General features: G+C 36.9%; 1 protein-coding gene across 7 annotated transcripts in view; it reads left to right on the top strand.

The window, feature by feature from the left end:
* Positions 1-11,976, top strand: part of LOC145778038 (VWFA and cache domain-containing protein 1-like) — a 30,395-nt gene extending 18,419 nt beyond the window's left edge. For 5 of the 7 annotated variants that reach the window (XM_082589433.1, XM_082589431.1, XM_082589435.1 and 2 more), the window contains 8 exons: positions 389-570; positions 4,065-4,178; positions 4,683-4,811; positions 5,908-6,121; positions 8,061-8,234; positions 9,023-9,141; positions 10,152-10,273; positions 10,860-11,976. In XM_082589433.1, coding sequence (XP_082445559.1) covers positions 389-570; positions 4,065-4,178; positions 4,683-4,811; positions 5,908-6,121; positions 8,061-8,234; positions 9,023-9,141; positions 10,152-10,273; positions 10,860-11,809 — 2,004 coding nt within the window. In that variant the 3' untranslated portion in view covers positions 11,810-11,976. The remainder of the gene's footprint in view (positions 1-388; positions 571-4,064; positions 4,179-4,682; positions 4,812-5,907; positions 6,122-8,060; positions 8,235-9,022; positions 9,142-10,151; positions 10,274-10,859) is intronic. The other 2 variants (XM_082589437.1, XM_082589436.1) reach the window with 2 other exon arrangements.
* The last annotated feature ends 8,533 nt before the right edge of the window (positions 11,977-20,509 follow it).

Below are 20,509 nucleotides of genomic sequence, written 5' to 3' on the forward strand. Positions count from 1 at the left end.
TGTGTAGCTAATTTCTAGGTTTTTTTAAATTTTATTTACATTTTTATGGAAAGATGAAGTTATGCTTGTGATACCTTTATTAAAAGCGACTTACCTGTGTGTCCGCCCATGCAACTTGAAAATCACTGATCTACTTCACAAAACAAGTTTATCAATCATTTGTTTATGAATTTATCTAGGTTCGTTTTCATTGATTGCTCAGTAAGCACGACCTTTCGTGCTAACTAAGCTCCTCACTTCTACCAGTGTTCCCAACATAGTTTTTGTTGCTGTCTACCCTTTGTTTATTGTACGTTGAACCAACTATTCAAGCTCTGAAATTGCTAGCTTGGATTTTAGTGGCATAAGCAATGAAAACATTTTGACGACGATTGCCAATATCGATTAGGAAGGCATCAAAGATGAAGTTGTGGTGACAAACGAAGCTGCAGTTTTGTGGAGCAAAGTCGATGAGAATACCATTTTGCGGAGTCACGTGCTATATCGCTACCTAGCAACGCAAAATGGAGTGTACCGAATTTTTCCAGGAATTCAACTATCAAGATTCTACGATCCCACTACAAGACCATGGTGAGGCTTTGTAAGTAGGTGCTATTTTCTGCGATGTTATTTCGTGTATGTGACATGCACCATATTTCAAGAATAAATTGTAGAAAGTGCAAAACAAAGTGCTCAATGCAGGTAGCAGAACTAGTGATTACAATCTAAAATGGTTAAGTCATGCGCTACTTAAGGTTTTATCAATTTTGGTAACATTTTTCCTGATGCAATTCAATTTCCTGCTGGTGGTGGTATGAACAACCGTAAGACCATCGTCTCTGTACTGCGCAACATTTGTGCTTTTCAAAACTTTCGATAATTTGCTTCACAAAAAACTTCCAACCACTTCACACACTTCAGCACCATCGTAACTGCCATTGTAGCATCAAACGCACCATTGTCAGCAGATTTGATCCAAGTGTCTGTTGTATCAAAAAGAAGCGAATTTCGTGCTTTACAAAATAATGATGTCTTCTTGTTCAGGAGTTATTGATGTATAAAGTTTAGCAAACTCAACATAATCTTTCAGTAATTGATTGAAGGGTGGAAATCTACGATGTCAAATTTAATGAACCTTGCTTTCGATTTGTCTTGTAAGGATTTGAACCATTCGTTTACCATTGAGGAGTTACGCCACTGGTTTATATCGGCATTTTTAACTAAATTGCGATTAATCGGATCTAAACATTTCTTGCTGATAATTCCCAACTCAGATTTGGCTGGATTGTTTAATCTGCATTTAACATTGCTGTAGCTGAAATTGGCTTTGTGATCTTTGATTGATTTTGTTATCAATCAATCAGACGCAGGGCCTCTGAGAGAAATTTTCACTAGGGGTACGAAGAGTCATTCCGGGCCCCCCTCTCACTCCGGGCCCCCTTTGTCTTGGGAAAAAAGTGTGATGTGATCTGATCTGTCCCTCGCCAATTTGTGTATCCTGCATTCAATTCGTGTGTCAGTTGTTGATGGTGCTGTTAAGAGGTGTCGCTTGTACATCTTTAATGTAAAATTTTTAAATTCATTTTTTCATTTCTCTTAGATGTAGCATGTAGCTTATAATTATTTCTGAAGAGGACACTATGTTGTGTCGAAAACGTTGGATTTAGTTGTTTTTCCATGTTTTTTTGTGTGTTTAATGTTAAATCCGTTAACGTTAGGCTACTGAGTGTTATATGTATCTGGTAGCCTACAAGCCAAGCTCTCTACCAAAGCTCAAACATAGCATCTTGTTAAAACATAATCTAGTTAATCATCTGACCAATCCAACCTTTCTTCATTAACTTTTGCATTCACCACATGCGCAGCACTAGCAGAGGTGAACGAGAGTAGTCACTTTTTTTGACTCCGGCTCCGGTCCTGCTCCGAAAGTAGGCTATTATCCGGCTCCTGCTCTAACTCCGAAATTCATTTTGAAGTGAAATAAGCTTGAAACTACCTTTGTCAAATAGTTTTTGTTTAAAAAACACAAAAAAAACACCGGGTTTTTGCCCGGATTTTTCTCAAACTTGCTTTTACTACACTATGCCCCTCTCCACTCCCCCTCGGACAGGAGAATAACTAACTTTTATGACTTAATTTAAGGTGCTTTTAACAGAAAATTTTTGCACGTAAAGCATTAAATTACCACTTTGGGCCTCTAATTTGCTCGCAAAGCACTCGATTACCTTTTTGGGCCCCTCTTGCTAGATTACGGGCCCCCAAGACTAAAGAATAACAACTTTAATGCTTGAAATCAGTCGTTTAAGATGGTTTTAACCAAACATTTTTGCACGTAAACTATAAAATTACAATTTCGGGCCCCCTAACAAACACAGGCCTGGGCCCTCAAGGGTACGCCGTACCCCCCTCTCATAGGCTCTGATCAGACGTCGCTATCATAGCATCTGAACTAGAAGCCAAACGTTAGACCTCATCTTGCAGAGTAAAGAAGATTGCACTATTAGCGGATTTAACGCCAAATTTTTGAAATTTGAACTTTTTTTAATGCGTTTGGCAAGCTACCTTTGAATTTGATTTTTCTATTTTTGAAGTTTCTGTTTTTTTTCATCGTTGTAAATAGCTTAAAAGTTCTGTGTTATCAATGCACAGTAGCCTATTTACAAAACATCAGGTTTAAAAAGGCAACTTTTCCCGAATCTTGATGATGCTTTTCATAATATTGCATTTTGGGCGGATTTGTCAACAACATAATTTAATCTAAAAATGTATTAAAAGAAAGTCAAGTGTCTAAAATTTGGTGGTAGCCTAATGCCACCAATATGTGCAAGATGAGGCCTAGCGTTCGACTTCCAGTCCACATGCTATTATAGCGACGTCCACGTCCCAGTGAGGCTGAAACAAGCTGTAGAGGTTTTGATATATGTTGTTATGCAGTATAGTAGATAATTTGATATGCAGTGGTTTGCTCTGCTTGGCTTTTTTGCTTGGCATTGAGCACTTTTCGTAGTATTAATAGCATATTATTTGACATAATTGTTCGGTATTGGGTACAAAACCGTGATATAATATTGCTCTTGGCTTATGCCGATTGAGCACTTTACTGGAGGCACCTTGCTGTGCAATGTGCAAAGCTCACTGCTTGCAGTTTGAGCACTGTGGCAATGTTGGCGGTAGTATCATTTTCGGAGCTTAGGTTCCACAAATAGAAAAACGTCACACAGAGGTAGCCTATATCTCCGTGGCCATACCCAGTGTACCTACTGAACTGAGGAGGCCGGAACGCCGAAACTGTGTGCACTGTCTGCAGTTAATTAGTTAATTACATTATAATCTAACACACTATAATATCAAATTTAGTTACTAGTCATCTAGAAACCTTCATAGCGTTGTTACGGACGATTTTCACCAAATCAAACGTCATATAAAAACCGTTATGGTCTACTTAACCTAGCTGGCATCTTACGTCATGGAAATTGCTAGAAAATGTCCAAATATTGCACCATCGTTCGGAAGACCTGATGAAACATTGCATCACCACCTTTGAACACCTGTTTGAATTGCGTGACAATGTCTTTCATTATTGCGTCACAGTTACTGTTTACGTGAGTTTGAGATATCGCAAATTATTCTAGTCATTCGTAAAATGGTTGCTTGAAAGTTGGAGGCATATTTAACTGTTTGCTTAGTGCTTGCCAGCTGGATAAAATTTCCGTCTTTTATCTAAGTAGTTTGTATCGTAGTGACAAGTTTTAGTGGTGTACAGTGTTGCGTCCCAATTTCGACAGCCAGGTGGCTATTTTTACAGAAATACAATTTTGAATAGACGGTTTCAAAAGAGTGTTTCTTCGGTCATTACATACAGACGAACGGATTCGGGAATCTTATGTTACAATTTTCCCACGAAGAGATTATGGTTTACCGCTGTGACCAAGCGTGTATACTTTTTTTAATTTAATTCTTTGTAAATAAGTTTTGCATGTCTATATTGATTACCAAAAAACCGTTTTGAACTTCACTGCTGTTGCTACGATACGATGTAACCTAGGCTGATCGCAACCTGGAATGACCAAATTGATGTTTTTCAGGTTTGAACATGGGATTGCAAATCGTGCCAAAACAAGCAGTCTTGTGTCACCTTATAAAAACCCAGGGCATAACATGGGAGTTGTCACATTAACCCACGTCTTATTTAAAGGAAGGTAATTTAGTTTACATTCTTCTTCTTCGTTTAAACCTTCTTCGCCACTCCAGGGGTCGAGGGGCTCTGCCTTTTACCACCCTTGGGCAGTGGCGGCGACGCGATCTAGATTTAAACTACGCATTTAAACTATGTTAATAAAATCTTAAAGCGCAGTGTTCAACTGGTTTCATTTACAGCTACAAACACTTCAACACCAACAATTCCATTTTTCTTGCTGAAGTCGAAGTTAAATTTAGGCAAAAAATCAAGAACCTTGAACTCAAGCGTAGAAGAATTTGTTTGATTTCAAACACCAAAAAGAAAACGATTTTGCAAATATAGCAATGTTTTTTAAAACAGTTAGATATTCGTATGTATTGTACAGAACATGTATTGTTCATATGACATTTGCTAAAAGTTTTCTATAGAGTGTGTTTGTGTTTTTTTTTAAACTAGTTATTTATGATTAATGCACCAAACACAAACTTGACGCAGGCCTATTCCAAACAATCAGCTTATTTAGCTCATCAGGTGTCGCTGATCCCGAAACTGATGAGATATTTGGAGTGATGGGAATGGACTTGCAACTAAACCATTTCCAAGACCTTTTCTTGAAGTGGTACCCAGATTGCAATAATGGGAATTTGTATAGGTAGGTTACAGTTTCACTTGTATGTTATATGTATATCAAAGATTAAAGAGAATTAATAAAAAATCAATCTGCTTTTATTCCGACGCTTCGTCAATCAGACACGGCTGACTTCTTCAAGAGGTTAGCGAGTGACTGCGTGAACAAAAAAACTTCAAGCTCAAGCGGCTCTGGTTCGACTCTCGGGGTGTGCGCTTGAGCAACGCATTCTAAGGACTGCTCTCCATTCAGCGGCACCTAATGGATGGAATAATTCCCAGGCACCAACAACACTTCAACAATAAGAAACTTCACTCTGTCAATCTCGGTAACGGGCCCTGGGTCAAGAGCCTCTACAAGTAGGCTATGCGAAACTACCAGAAGTAACCTATCAAGGCTATGTCAGTCCGAGGATAAAGATTCAAAATCAACAACCAACCGAAGCTAGATCAGGTAGGGACTGCAGTAGTTGCAATAACGTTTCCTACCAACACTTTTGATGAACGCACTTTACTTCAAGCAAGTTGTTTTGCTTCCAGGGCTTCTAAAATTCTTGCTGCATAATAATTTAATTTAAATATAAGTTGCAAACGCTGAATTTTTAATTCTCCGTTTTGTCAAATCACATATCTGGGTTTGACAAAACGGAGAATTAATCACATAATCACAAATCTAGAGGCACTCATGTTTTCAATCTCCTCGTGGTGAGTCCTGGTAATTCACATTTGTGAAGCAAATGGCAACAATCAGAGACCGCAACTCACAGAGCACCCGGGGCGGTAAGCTAAAAGGATAAACCCTCAGCCCCGGTGTCCAACGTGAGGAACTCATCTTGAGCAAGTGCAGTCCACTCCACCTGTCGTAAGGGTCGGAGTAACACTGTTGTGGTTGAACGTGGAAGGCCTTACCACATATCTGGAACAACTTATTTTAAATTTCAAAATAATATTTTATCTGTTCAATAACCCTCAAATGGCAGCATCCGCAGTGTAACGCTATATGAAAGCAGATCTATAGATAAATTCATCGTAAGATGCTTTTAGCCTACAGTTAATTCCTAATAAGTCTAATGCTGCGAATATTACAAGGTTTAACTAAAGTGTCCTTTTCTGTGTGATAGGTGTTATTTGATAGACAAAGGTGGCTTTATCATTGTTACAAACAATATTGACCCAAAATATGGCGACTTGAATGCGTTATTTGAAGATTACAATTGGGAGGCTCACATATCGCAAATGGAGCCAGATATTGCGAAGGAAATGATTCAAGACAATGTTCTGCAGCGCATAAACTGCTCTAATATCGAAGCTGGCTTGATTCAAAGAGCCTACATGGTAAGTGCTAAAGTGTAACGAAAATGCTTGTGCGGGAAATCGATTCAAATTGAAACCATCTCTAAACAACATCTTTTCCACATTGAAACATGGAAGCACATGTTTTCTCACGTTGAAGATCCCAAGAAGACTCTTATAAAATTGTATAACAAAATTTAATAGATTTAAACAATTAACAATTAAACAATTATTGAAACAATTAACAATTAAACGATTATTAAAACAATTAAATAATTAATAATAATTAAACAATTAAAAATTAAACAACAACAAAATTAAACTATATAATGATAGTTAAGCTTAAGTTGCACCAGTAGAACATCTCATATTATTTAATTTAATGCCTGGTGAACAACCTCATTTAATTTTCAAAATTTAATAGATTTAAGTTTTGTGTAAATTTTGACATCCCGTTGGTGTTTGACCTACTCTCGTACATCTAACCTCAAGGTCTGTGATTTAGCCATGGTCTACCAAAAACTGAACAGACTCATTTGAAAGTACAGTATGTCAAGTATCTTGTTTCACCTCATAGTGACATTTCACCAACTCACGGGAGTCTAGTAATGAGGTTACTACAGATAACAGCTTGTGGGATCAAAATGACTGCTTGTTAGACGTTGGGAAAATTACATTTCTTGCAATTCTAACGTTGTAAAACACGTTTGTTCAAATATACTGGGTTTATTATAACCTATGGTTTGACAACTTAATCTAATATAATAAAGCATTGGCAAAGAGTTTGCTTGTTTGTACCACAGACATACAAAACAAAGTAACATCAACGGCTTTAACATATTATATTACACAAAGAAATACAACCTAAATAAACTTTCAAATGTTTTCGACATGTAGGCCTACCTGTGTTCTCATCAGGTGTTACTTTACACCAGCAATACACATAAAAATAAGAAGATAAATGTGAGTATGCACTATAACTGCAAATGACACTTTTGACCAGCACACACTCAACTAGTTATACAAGAATGATTACGAGCAGATAACACAGCGGGATACAGATCACATGAGGTGTATAATACAAGCATGTAGGCTACCACCAAGTAGAAAACACACAAAAGAAACGATGAGCCACAGGCAAATAATTAATTGCCTGTTGAGAGACGGATTATTACGCTGGAGTGTTTTCCATGATTTTTGTCTGGTATTCAGATCTGCCTCGAGAGATGATTTTAAATTGGTTGATTGAAACATTGTCAGTCCACGTTACACAAGAGGCGATGTGCTCCTTAATTACACTTTTAGTTGTTAAATTTGTGTTTAGGCGCTCCCTGGCTTTCGTCAACAAATGTCTAGTTTGCGTCACACATACAACTAAACGTAAACACCTAAATTCGCCCCGTTAGCTCAGTGGTTACGTACCCGGCTCAAGATCACGCGGCGCAAGTTCGACTTTCGGGGTATGCGCTTGAGCAACGCAGGTTAAGGACTGCTCTCCATTCAGCGGCACCTAGTGAATGCAATAATTTCTCGGCAACAACACTTCAACAATCGGAAAATTTCACTCTGTCAATCTCGGTAACCGGCCCTGCATCAAGAGCCTCTACAACCGAAATTACCAGGAATAACCTATCAAGGCTTTGTCAGTCCGAGGATAAAGATTCAAAATCAAAACCAAACCAAGGACTCAAATAGCCTACGCGTCGAAAGCGTTTGAGTTTATTTGGTTATGTTTAGTTAGTTTATTTAGTTAGTTGTATTTTTTGTGTAACAAAGTATGTTAAACCCGTTGAAGTTAATAAGCCTCTTGTCTTTCAGCTTGATGCATCCTATTTAGAATTCATTATTCTAACACTATGACATGAAAAAAACTGGTCCGCCAATGTTTAACGACTCTCAAATCCCGTGCCTTTAAAAAAAGGTTGTTCAGTGTATTAATTTTTAGGCCATCACTTTAATCCAATCTCTTTGTCGTCTACAGATCTCTGATGACCAGGGCCCATATTCCGGTAGTCTGGAAAAAAGTGTTTTTGATGTATTTAACTTCAAGATGATTCCTGTTCCAGAAACAAACACGTTTTTACTTGTTCGCTTACTTTTCAACAGTGGTTGTAGCTTTCATTCATTTTCCTGTCAATGTGCTCATGCGGTTACGGTAGTTGGTTTAACTTTTGACAAATGTCACAATGCTTCTGCTAAAATGTACTTTTTTGTAGTAGGCTATTGTACTTTCACACACGTGTTATTTGGATTACAGAAACAAGCTTTTTTGACTCTTGGGCTGGAGGAATCATCAGCATTCAGCATGTGTGATATACTGTAACAATATAAAAAACGTTGGATGCTAGTTTTGGAAGAAACTTGATAGAGTTACAATGCATTTTTTTTATGAGGGAGAATAAAAGGAAATATGTGGCTAATCTTCGTGTCCACCTTTAGGCACGCCATTAAGTGTTTTGCCATTGAACAATCATGTGCTTCAAATCTTTAGAAGTTGACTGTTCAGGAGGTAGAAGCCGTCACAGGTTTTGGACCAAGTTAAATTGCCCCCATGCCCCCAATTTTTCTGTGGATGGGGGGGCAGGAGGGGCAATGGTGCCCTTTTGAGGTCATGTAGACTAAGCTACTGCATATTTTGCAATATAACAATTTCTGCTATTTTAGCCTAATTTATAATTTTTCATTTTGCCTCAAAATAATATTCACGACACAAAATTCTATATCACAGAAGGTTACATCATTATAACATAGCATGATGCCTTTCCGTGCCATTGTTCTTTGTATACCGGACGGTGGACACCTATATCGTTACTCGATAATGAGCTGATAGATGAACATTATCGTGCCCTTTTTTCATAATCCTGCCCCCCTAGTCAAAACTCGTTCCAGCGCCCTTGCGTATAATAGTTAAACAGCATCTGAGTAGTTTATTAATTATTTTAGGACGAAACAAGCAAAATTACATGCATTACCGACGGATTAGGAGCTGGTAATTGCGAATGTCCTTGCGCAGCTTCGGATCCTCATTACATTCCTTGTAAAAACGAATATGTCATCTCTAGGTACGTGGTAGCTCAGCGCAATTTATCTCTTCCATTCATTTTAAAACTTTTAACTGAAATACAAACACCAAACAGAAATTGGTTATTGACAATGGCGTCGCAATAGATTTTTCAATTTGCACCCATGGAGAGAGGCAAGAATTGTCGGCCGAGTGGTAAACGTCTGCGCGACGTTCGAAAGGACGTGGGTTCGGCACCGCTCCAGAGCACGCGGCTATGTCTGGACAAAGACACTTAATGTCGTGGCAAAATAAGGGGAGCAGATAACTTGAAGAGTAGGTTATATCAGTGTAGAGCAACGTGGTCCAGGTGGACCACAAGTGGTCCACAGAGAATTTTCGGTGGTCCACGGATAAAATAATTCAAGACACACACACTTTCGGTAAAGTTATTTCCATATTGTTATGGTATTGTACCAATGCTAAGTTATTAGCAATTTAACTCCGTTTTCACTGTGCTTGTGACATATCATTGGCATTTTTTGTAAAAAAAGAAACCGACTTGATATTAATAAGCGTGGTACAGTAAAATTAAGATTGAATCAAACTTTTACTTGAAATTATGACTTAATGTGTGACAAACATCAAGAACAAGGCAGTCACTGACGTAAAATTTTATGATATTTGGTCAATTGTTACTTATAAATATTTGGTTAAATTTATTACTTATAAATATGTTGTTTTTCTAAACTTAAGCCACAATTATAAATCTGCTATACAAAAAAGATGGTCCACAGAGATTTCTAAAAAAAATTTATGGTCCACAGTCACAAAAAGGTTGCTCATCACTGGGTTATATGTCCCGTCGCTGCTTCATGTTGTGTCGCAGTGTACAGCAGTATAGGCTTACAGTTGTTACAAAGGGCGCAAACAAAAATGATTATCATTGATAACTCCCCTAGCTACAATAATGGGTTAATAATAACAAATAAACATTGATACAGAATATTTTGGATTGGAGTGTTTCCATTATCTTTGATAGCAAATCTAGGTCATTTTTGTGCTTTCCAGCGACAGTCCCCCTCCGTGTACTCCTCCCAAACGCTCGGTGGTGGTAGAAGATGAGGTGGTTGTCAGAGAAATAAGCGAAGATCAAGTGGAAGAATGTTACAAAACATCGTTTGCATTCCAAGGCAAGTTTTGCTCAGAAAAATTAGTTTGAAATGTTTAGTTTTATTTTTTATTCTGTAATTGTTTTTTATTTTTTTTATTGGCGAGTTTATTTTTTATTCTGTAACGCTTTCTTGAAATTTTTTAACAAAAGTAGGCTACCGTAATAATCATTCGCTATCTCCGCTTGCAGCAGATTGCGCATCAACATGGGTTACTTGACAGGGTTCCATGTGATTTTACCGTAACTGTACCGTGAAAGTACCGTATAAACTGAAATGTAATTCGATTACCCCAAGATTTTGAAAGCAGGCGAACGTAATTGAAAATATAGGGTAAGGTTTAAAGATGGAGTTACATAAAAATCATTTTAAAGTTAACGCGAAATGACTTAATAGTACCGAATGATTTTATTTAAATAACCTATTTAGGTTGACTTCATGGAATAGATAACTTAGATTTTACTTATATAAAAATAAATCGCAGCTTTGAGAAGTTTAAACAAAACTGGAATCTCAGCTATTTCTTAACAATCCAACATCGAATTCATCCTCTGCAAAGAAAAGTTAAAGATCGATGGGATTAACAGAGGTTTTCTTACATTTATAGATGAACCACCGACGACTTACATTTCCATTGTGGTTGGTGCGATATTCGGGAGCGTTTTTCTTTCTGTTGTTTGGTTTTGTGGGTACAGTATAAGGCACCACAAGGAGAGAGAAAGAAGGAAAAAAATGATGAAGAATGCCTTAGTGGGATGCCGAACGTACAAAAATATAATAACCGCAAGGGTTAGAAAATCAATAGCCGGACTATCTAAATCATCTCATGAAAATTTGGGAAAGAAAGCTTTTAAAAGTGTCGAAAGCAGTCAAGACGTTAAGGATCAAACAGTTTTACCAACTGAATCCAATAAGAAGATTTCCATAGTGGCAGATCCAGTTGAAATTGAAGACAAAAACAAAAAATCTTTAAAGTCCGCAAACAGCAACAGTCAATTTATGAAAAGTGATGCACCAGAATCAGCTGCACATGTTCTTGAAAGTGCACACTGTAACTCAACCCCTGGGTTCAACAACGAAACACAGTTGAAGATATCATCTCATGTTGAACAAATAAACACAAACAGCAAGTCCTTTTTCAAAAACAACAGACCATATGACACAGATTCTTCAGAAGCAATTCCTCAACAATCAAATGCATTTCCAAACAAACAAAACGAAAGCGTTGTTTCTGAGAGCAGACTTTCGATGGAAAACGATGCATCGAATTCAGAAGTTCAGAAGTTGTTACTGCATCCAGGTCACAGCGATATGTTGGAAACTGATCGCGCCGCATCTACCACACATTCTGTGCATTCAACGTCATCAATTGAAAGGACACACTCTCTTCCACTGGATCAAAGCGATCTGACTGTGCACGTGGCCACTGATTCCAAACCACACTTCGAGAGTGACCCCGTCGTTGATGACTGGTTGAAAACAGGAAGGGGAACCAGCGGTAAAAGTCTTGATGCAGAAGAAGAGTTGAAATCAGATTCGGGAAAGCAGCAAGAATAATAGATTGAAATTTTAATAATTCAAGCCATCTTATAGATAACGCTGCAAACTTAATAGAAGAAGAAAACGCAAATCGTCAAAATGGCGACGGTATAACAAACAAGATCATATAACTATTGAAGTGTTGTTTGTCAAATAAAATCACTATAATTAAAGTAACCCTAACAGCCGGTTTCACTGGAATAAACTGTTTGAGCTGTCGTTTTGAGAGTCAAGTTTACACTCCATTGGAACCAGAATAAAACCTATTTGGTTGTTATGCTTCTAACAATTGATGATTGGGCTAAGATGACATTTTCCAGGCTCTCAATGCCATACGTGCATAATTATATTACATAGTAAATTTACTTAAATTAAAGTAGGCTAATTGTGTTAAGTTCACTGTTGCAAATTAAAAAATCTTTGTCAAGTGTAGCCAATAGTTTTTAAGATTGCTACAACCAACCACCACAAATTTGAAAGACCGACATACCGAAACCCTATCAAAATCTATGGTTGGCCTAATTTTAAATTAATGTCTAGTGGAATGGGTTACGTTTTCACAATATCTGCCAACGCATTCAATATTGTATAACAGGTTTGAAGTTTACTTTCAGTAAAATTATCTCTAAACGTTGAATAATCACTTTTTGCGGTAGAACAAGTAAAATAAAAACTATTAAATAAAAAAATTGATACAGCTTGACGCAACATAGTAAATGCAACATTAAACAATGACAAAGAATCATAGACAAACAAAACAAATTAACCTTAGCGGGTTTAACATGTTGTATAACACAGAGATAAAACTTAATTTAAAAAAAAATCAACTCCAACGTTTTCGACACGTGTCCTCATCAGGAATTACTTAAATCTGCAATATATACATAAAATGAAAAGTATAAGATAAATCTGACTATGCACTATCACAGCAACGACAGTCAAAGCAAAACTAAACGGGTGACACAGGAATGATTACGAGTAAATTATACGGCGGAAAACAGATCACATGAGGGTGAGGTGTAAAATACAGGCATGTGACAAGCAATTAGAACACACACCAAAGAAACGATGAGCCACAGGCGAATAACTGCCGGTTGAGAGATGGATTGTTACGTTTGATTCGTAAGGTTTCCATGATCTTAGTCTGAAAATCAGATCTGCCTCGAGAGATGATTCTAAATTGGTCGATCGAAACATTGTCAGTGCACGTTTCACAAGAGGCGATGTGCTTTTTAATTGCACTTTTGGTTGTTCAGTTCAGGTTTAATGCTCCCCGGCCCTTGTCAACTAATGTCTGGTTGACATAATAACTAAATTTATACACACAAGTCGAAGAAAGAGTAAAAGGAATACGCGACGTCAGTTGAAAATATTGGTGCATTTTAAATGTATATACTTATATTGCAGATTTAGTAATTCCTGATGAGGACACACGTACGTGTCAAAAACTTTTGAGTTGATTTTTATTTAATTTGCTACATCTATAATACAACATGTTAAATCCGCTAAAGTTACTTTGTTTTGTTTGTCTATGGTTCAACAAAGCAAACTCTCTACCAAAGCTTTACCATTCCGACAAACAATAAGTCGACCAAATGCAAAAATATGTTTCACTTTTCTTATATTATACAGTATTTTAATATGAATTTAAACATATTTTTTTATTTTGGTTGATCAAATGGTAATGAAATTATGACATATGCATAAACATCAAATCTGTAAAAATGACGCTGAAAAACAAACTGTTATTATTCTTATAGTGTTCACATAACCCAGTCATGAAATCCTTGCTCAGAGTTTAATTGAACCAAACTAACATTGATTGCAATAGGAAATGGAACGTGACCAGAAATAGGCCACTTCGTTTTGTATCATAATGAAGAGTAGACCACGGTGCATTTGCCGTATTTTTAATTTCTCCAGCTTTTTGTTGCACAGTTATAGCAGGAGCTGGAGTGGTGGGTGGGCCACAAGATTGGAAGGTCGGACTAAACTCTCCAGGGAACCCGCATTGAAAAGTTTCCTGGGTATAAGGACAGAAGAAATTCTCCTCACATAATGCACTGAAGGTTTCATTGACTCGACATCGTGCGTAGCCACATGGACTAGATTGAGAACCAGGAATGCCAATCACGAGAAACGTAGTTTTGTCTATGTTTGAAGCAGTTAAAGTTGATTTGAAGCTGTTGGGTGAAACAACGCTTCTATCAGGAACATTGTTTATAGAATATGAATAAGGAAATAAGTTTGTAGGAGTTATGACCATTGGTTTGTCACCGGTTAAAACTGTAACAGATGCAATGATGACTTGAGCTGTATTATTATGCCAAACCCAATTGAAAGACCATGGAAGCCCAGCTGAAGGGACAATTGTGGAGCTGAAAGCAGCTGTTGAACAATTGTCAATTGGCGTGCAATTTCCCAATGAAGAAAAGGTTTGTGAGTTCACGCATGGAAAGCAGATACCAAAGATGATCCAGAAGATACCAAAAGATAGATGTGGGCTACATGTCGATTTAGATCTTGTTGATATTTTTACCAGCATGATGAAACAATACAGACTTGAAGCTTGTTGGCAGAAAGGTTACTAATACCTGGAAAGTTACTATCTTAACACAAAATATTCAACAATTTTTTTAAACAGTCTGATAAAAATTGTAATAAATTAACATTTCACGGGTCAAAAGTATTTTTTAATAAGTGTTTTAGATCAGGCTACTTAGTATAAAATTAGGTTGAAAGTAAATTTAATGCGCTATAAACAGATGGTCAACAAAAAGTATAGAACGAAAAAGTATTATTCAAACAAAACCAAAACACATTCAAACAATTTTGGTTCATCACAGTCAAGATAATCATTATCAACTAAATAGTGGCTTCACCTGGTGGATGGAATATTTGTACGGCAGCAACATTTCAACAATCGAAAACTTCACTCCATCAATCTCGGTAACCAGTTTAAAGCCTCTACAAAGTATGCGAAACTGCTGGGAATACTCATCAGAGGCTTTGTCAGTGCAAGGACAAAAATTCAAGACCCAAAAAAGCAATTCTGAATGTAATAATAAAGACCACAAAACGTTATGACTTGAACAAGTGTTTGCAATTTTTTATTTACAGCTATAATATTATTAATATACCGTAATTAAAACAGCAAGATATTTCAAGCTTTTTTCAGAAATTTTATGATGCACCTTTTTAATTCTAATATAACTTTTTCCGTTATTGTTCTGAAAGGAATATATAAACAAAAACTGTTTGACTTTAGTATCAGTGAGAGAAAAGTTTGTATTTGGATCATCGACTTAAAATACCAACAATACAGTGTTTTACATTACAGACTGCTAACCACGACCCGTTTTGTCTTCACGCTTACAAATCAATTTGCTTTCCTTTAATTATGGCACTTGTGTTATGCTTTTAAATATGGGTTGTGAAGTCGGATCGAAACATTCGGTATTGTATTGACTCGACAATCTTATACGACTCTATACCGTCTTTTGACTGCATGACAATGCAAAGAGGTATGAAGCGTCTTACGTCATGGACTGTTGCTAGAAATAAGCAAAGATTGCATCACCTTTGTCACACCTGTGAAACATTACATAATCGTTAAATCTTGAATTACGAGATACCCAGCTAGAAATTTCACGTGTATTACACGTAGATTCTACGTACCTTGGGTCGTGTATTATACGTTAATTTTCACGTATAATACACGCATATGTGTCGACACTATTTCACGTGCATTACACGTATATTTGGTTGTGGATTTTACGTGTTTTACTCCCGCATTACACCTAATTTCCTCGTATCTGACAACACTAATAAACGTGTTTTCCACGTATATTTGGTGGTGGATTTTACGTGTTTTACACCCGCATTACACTTAATTTCCTCGTATCTGACACGTAGATTCTATGTACCTTGGGTCGTGTATTATACGTTAATTTTCACGTATAATACACGCATATGTGTCGACACTATTTCACGTGTATTACACGTAGATTTGGTGGTGGATTTTACGTGTTTTACACCCGCATTACACTTAATTTCCTCGTATCTGACACGTAGATTCTACGTTCCTTGGGTCGTGTATTATACGTTAATTTTCACGTATAATACACGCATATGTGTCGACACTATTTCACGTGTATTACACGTATATTTGGTGGTGGATTTTACGTGTTTTACACCCGCATTACACCTAATTTCCTCGTGTCTGACACGTAGATTCTACGTTCCTTGGGTCGTGTATTATACGTTAATTTTCACGTATAATACACGTATCAGTGTCGACACTATTTCACGTATATTTGGTGGTGGATTTTACGTGTTTTACACCCACATTACACCTAATTTCCTCGTATCTGACACGTAGATTCTACGTTCCTTGGGTCGTGTATTATAGGTTAATTTTCACGTATAATACACGTATAAGTGTCGACACTATTTCACGTGTATTACACGTATATTTGGTGGTGGATTTTACATGTTTTTACACCCACATTCTACCTAATTTCCGCGTACCGTATCTGAAATCAACAATTTAACACATTTGTATTTATTTAACACATTTGTATAACACATATTGTTATAAGAGGCTACTGCCCAATTGTGACCCTTCTAGCACTCATTCGGAGAGTTAATGCTTGTTTTGAACTTTATTTGGAATTAGAGAAGAAAAAGAGAAATAGCAGTGGTGGTAATCGAACCCGCGTCAATGAAATGACTACTTTCTAGCCTTAACCTTAACCCCTAAGCCAACCAGCTGACAAAAAATCCATCACTTAATTTGCTTTCTATCATCTTCTTTTCGCCATTTTTACGTCACTTAAACCGGAGCTTATGATTGGTTGGCGGTTTCATTCTAGTCATTTTAGTGGCAGAATTTCGACTTGTTAAAGTGGCTACCGTACCAAACCTTAGTAAGTAATTGTTTAATATCAGTAAGCGAGACCACTTAAATTTACACTAAGAACTATCGTTAAAATATCACATTAATTTGCGACTAAAAAATGTCATGAAGTTTCCTTTTTACATAACGTAATAAAAACGTGTAAAGACACCTACAAAAACACATAATCTAACTTATATCCTAAAAAATGCGGAGGAGCGTGGTTGACACCAATCCGCTTGAGTGGAGAATTCTTTCTGTTTATGCCGTCCTTGGGAGGTAGTTTTACCTAACACAGATTAAAAATTGCCCAAATGAACGAAAGAACTTCAACACGTTTAATATACGTGGAAAACACGTGTTACTTTTCAACAGATGGAAACGTGCAATACACGTGGAAACAACATATAATCAACATACAAAAAATTCCGGTAAAACATCCTTCTGCTCGGGTAAACATTTTTTCTCTTTTGTATGCCCTCTTCTGGGTGTGATTTTACCTTATATACCTTAAAAATTAGTAAAATAATCATAGGATTTTGAACACGTGTAATATACGTGGAAAACACGTGTTATTTTTGCAAGAGTTATATTCACAAAATAATCCCTGATAAAACTTCTAGAATCATATTTACACACTAGTCATACTAAATGATAGCTAAAATATGTCTCTAAAAAAATGTTTTTTAAACAAGTGAATTTTTGTTGGTGTACACAAACTCCTTAATAACACCTGAATTCCACCTAAGATACCATACTACCTAAAATCAACCAAAAATCAACGTGTAATATACGTAGCTTTCTAGCTGGGTATGGTGTAAGGCAAATTCAACAGGTGTTTGAATAGCTTCATAATTCTTATCATTATTACGTCACAGAAACTGCTTACGTGCGTTTGAAATATTGCAATCTAAAGTAGAACTCGGTTAATCCGGATTCGATTTGACCGGCGATTCCATCCGGATTAGGCGAAAATCCGGATTAACCGATGACGGTTCTATCAAACCTGACTCATTTGTACTTCCAGCTTCATCCGGATTAGGCGAAGATCCGGATTAACCGAATCCGGATTAACCGAGTTCTACTGTATTCTCGTTATTTTAAAATTGTTGCTTGAAAAGTTGGTCTCATATTTAACTGTTTTGCTTAGTGCTTGCCAGCTGGACGAAATTTCCGTCTCTATCTCAGTAATTTGTATTGTAGTGACAAGTTTTAGTGGCGTATCGTGTTGCGTCCCAATTTCGACAGCCATGAGGCTAATTTTACAGAAATACAATTCTTGAATAGACGTTTTCAGAAGAGTGTTTCTTTCGTTCATTACATACAGACGAACGGATCCGGGAACTTTATGTTACAATTTTCCCACGAAGAGATTATGGTTTACCGCTGGGACCAGACCTATCACCTTTTTTGAACAACTGTCTTGACCACTCTGCTTCAATTCCCATATTTGGATATTTCGCTACATTTGCACGGCTTTCTTTTCAATGTGGATTATTACATAAATACTCCAGACAAACACGTGTTAGGCATTATACCAGATAACTGTTTATTCCACAAGTATTATCAATTATTCCAGATTATTCGTTTTTCCAGATTGTTATCAATTCTTCTTGAAATGAGTGAACTCAGATTCTACCTCGCGATATTGAATCTAGTAATCCTTCATCTACATTCAAGTAAACTTATGTTTTCGTTAGGAAAACTGTTGAACTACGGCAGGGGTGACAAACTTTTTTGCGGTTGCGCGCCACTTTGTCAATTACACATGAGTTATCGGGCCACACAACTTTTTAATCGTAACCTACTATGAAATCTTTTAGAAGCGACTCAAGATATTATTCATGAAAAGTAACGAACGGCAGATGAAAGTAATATAACCCACACAGTTGAAATTATCTTACGCAGAATCGAAACATACAGCAGTAAAAAATAAAAACAAATCAACTTGAGCAAAAAGTATAGAGCAACAGTACTTGCACTCATAATGAAGACAGTTTCATTTTCGAAGCGTTTGCTTTCATACGAGTATGATTTCTTCTTTTTTTGGCTCTATCCTGTTTGCTCAAGTTGACTAAATGTTCCGACCATTATGCGCCGAAACAACAAATCAATTAATGAAATTGCTTTTTCAAACAAAAGTTCATGCGAATCATACAGCAGAAGCTATCTAATGCAGCATTGAAGCATAAAATATTAAAAAATAACATTGAAGCATTGAATTTTTTTCTTTAGTGGGATTTTTAGAAAGTTTTTTGCTTGACTAAGCATTTAATATTAGGTGGATCAGACAATGTGGCAACTCTCAACTGCATAGGCCTACTAAGATTTTCATCTGTCAGCCTCGACCTGTTACGACTTTTTTAGGCAAAGAGTTTCATCATCATCATCACGTGCCGTCTCCGATCCGAAGGTTGGCTGTCATTTTCTTCCACAAGTCATGTTCTTCCGATACTTGACAAATCAGCCCACTGTATCACGTCATCTCCCCATGTTCGTCTCCTTCTTCCCCTGCACTTCTTTCCTTCCACCATACCTTCAATAACCAATTGATGTAGCTATCCTGCCGATCCTTTCAAAATATGTCCCGCGAATTTCATCTTTTGTTTTGCTAAGTCGTTTGTCCATCTATCTTGCACTCCAATTCTCCAAAGGGTTTAGGGCAAGAAAATAGCAAAGGAAAGGTGTACCAGTGAAGGCATAAAACAGCTCTGAGATGTCTTTTGTCTTTACTGCATGAGTGATTGTCAAATTGTTTTGCGGGCCGGACAAAATTCTTTGACGGGCCGCATGCGGCCCGCGGGCCGCAGGTTCGTCACCTCTGAACTACGGCATCAAAAATGTAACAGCAAAAAGCAATCTATTAATACGCAGAATAAAAGTTAAATCAATCTGAGTAAATGTTTGGATATCCTTGCTTTTAAGTTACGGCGGGTTTCACCTACAGTATATATTGTTTGCTACATTTTGAACAAGGCATTAAATACACAAGTTTTTATGAATTGTAAGTAAATGCCTGGTAAACAGCCTCATTCAATTTTTTGCAAGTGATACGTTAAAAAAATGAAAATACTTTTGTGTCGTTGGAATTGTTAACAGAGTTTGTTATGGTATTTGGTTGAGTATTTGTAAGCAGTGGCGGATTCAGAACATATTTTATGGGTAGGCCTAGGAAATATCTTGGTGGGCTTTTGAAGTGATATCTATTGCAGTGAACTAGTGATTCCACAGACAATTCAGTGCCACAGTGTTAAACAATCTGATTTTGGGTGGGCCCACTGTCAATCTGGGTGGGCCTGTACCAATCAGGCCCACCCGGTAGATCCGCCCCTGTTTGTAAGTGGAGCAGTTTTTTTTATCGCAGTGATAAAACCCAATGGGTTGTAAAGCTTTGGCAAAAGGTTTAGGCTAAGTTTAGAAGTCGTCAAGATATTCGTAAAGTAAGACAGCGTCGGCAAGCGATTATGGGAGGATATTTGAAAACGGAATTTAGGACAAAATTGCTTTTCAATGCCGATACATAGCCTAATTAAATTTAATAAAAGTGAGTTTGGTTTTTATTAGGTGTGGATTAATTGTGTGAGAAATTAACTAATTAGTAAATAAATTTCCAAATATGATTGTAAGTCTGACATTACGAAAAGTTATAAAATGTGATTTTATACTGCTTGCAACCACCTTACTAACAATTTTATTATTATGATCACTGTGCAAAAGTATTGAACCAAAACACATATTTCATTACCTTGCCCCAGGCTTTCCAGATTGGCTCTTTTTAGAGGTAGTTGGCCCCAAAAAAATTGTTTGGCCCCTTGGCCCTT

Source organism: Aplidium turbinatum, chromosome 10, assembly GCF_918807975.1.
Source record: "Aplidium turbinatum chromosome 10, kaAplTurb1.1, whole genome shotgun sequence".
NCBI classification, from domain to species: Eukaryota; Metazoa; Chordata; class Ascidiacea; order Aplousobranchia; family Polyclinidae; genus Aplidium; species Aplidium turbinatum.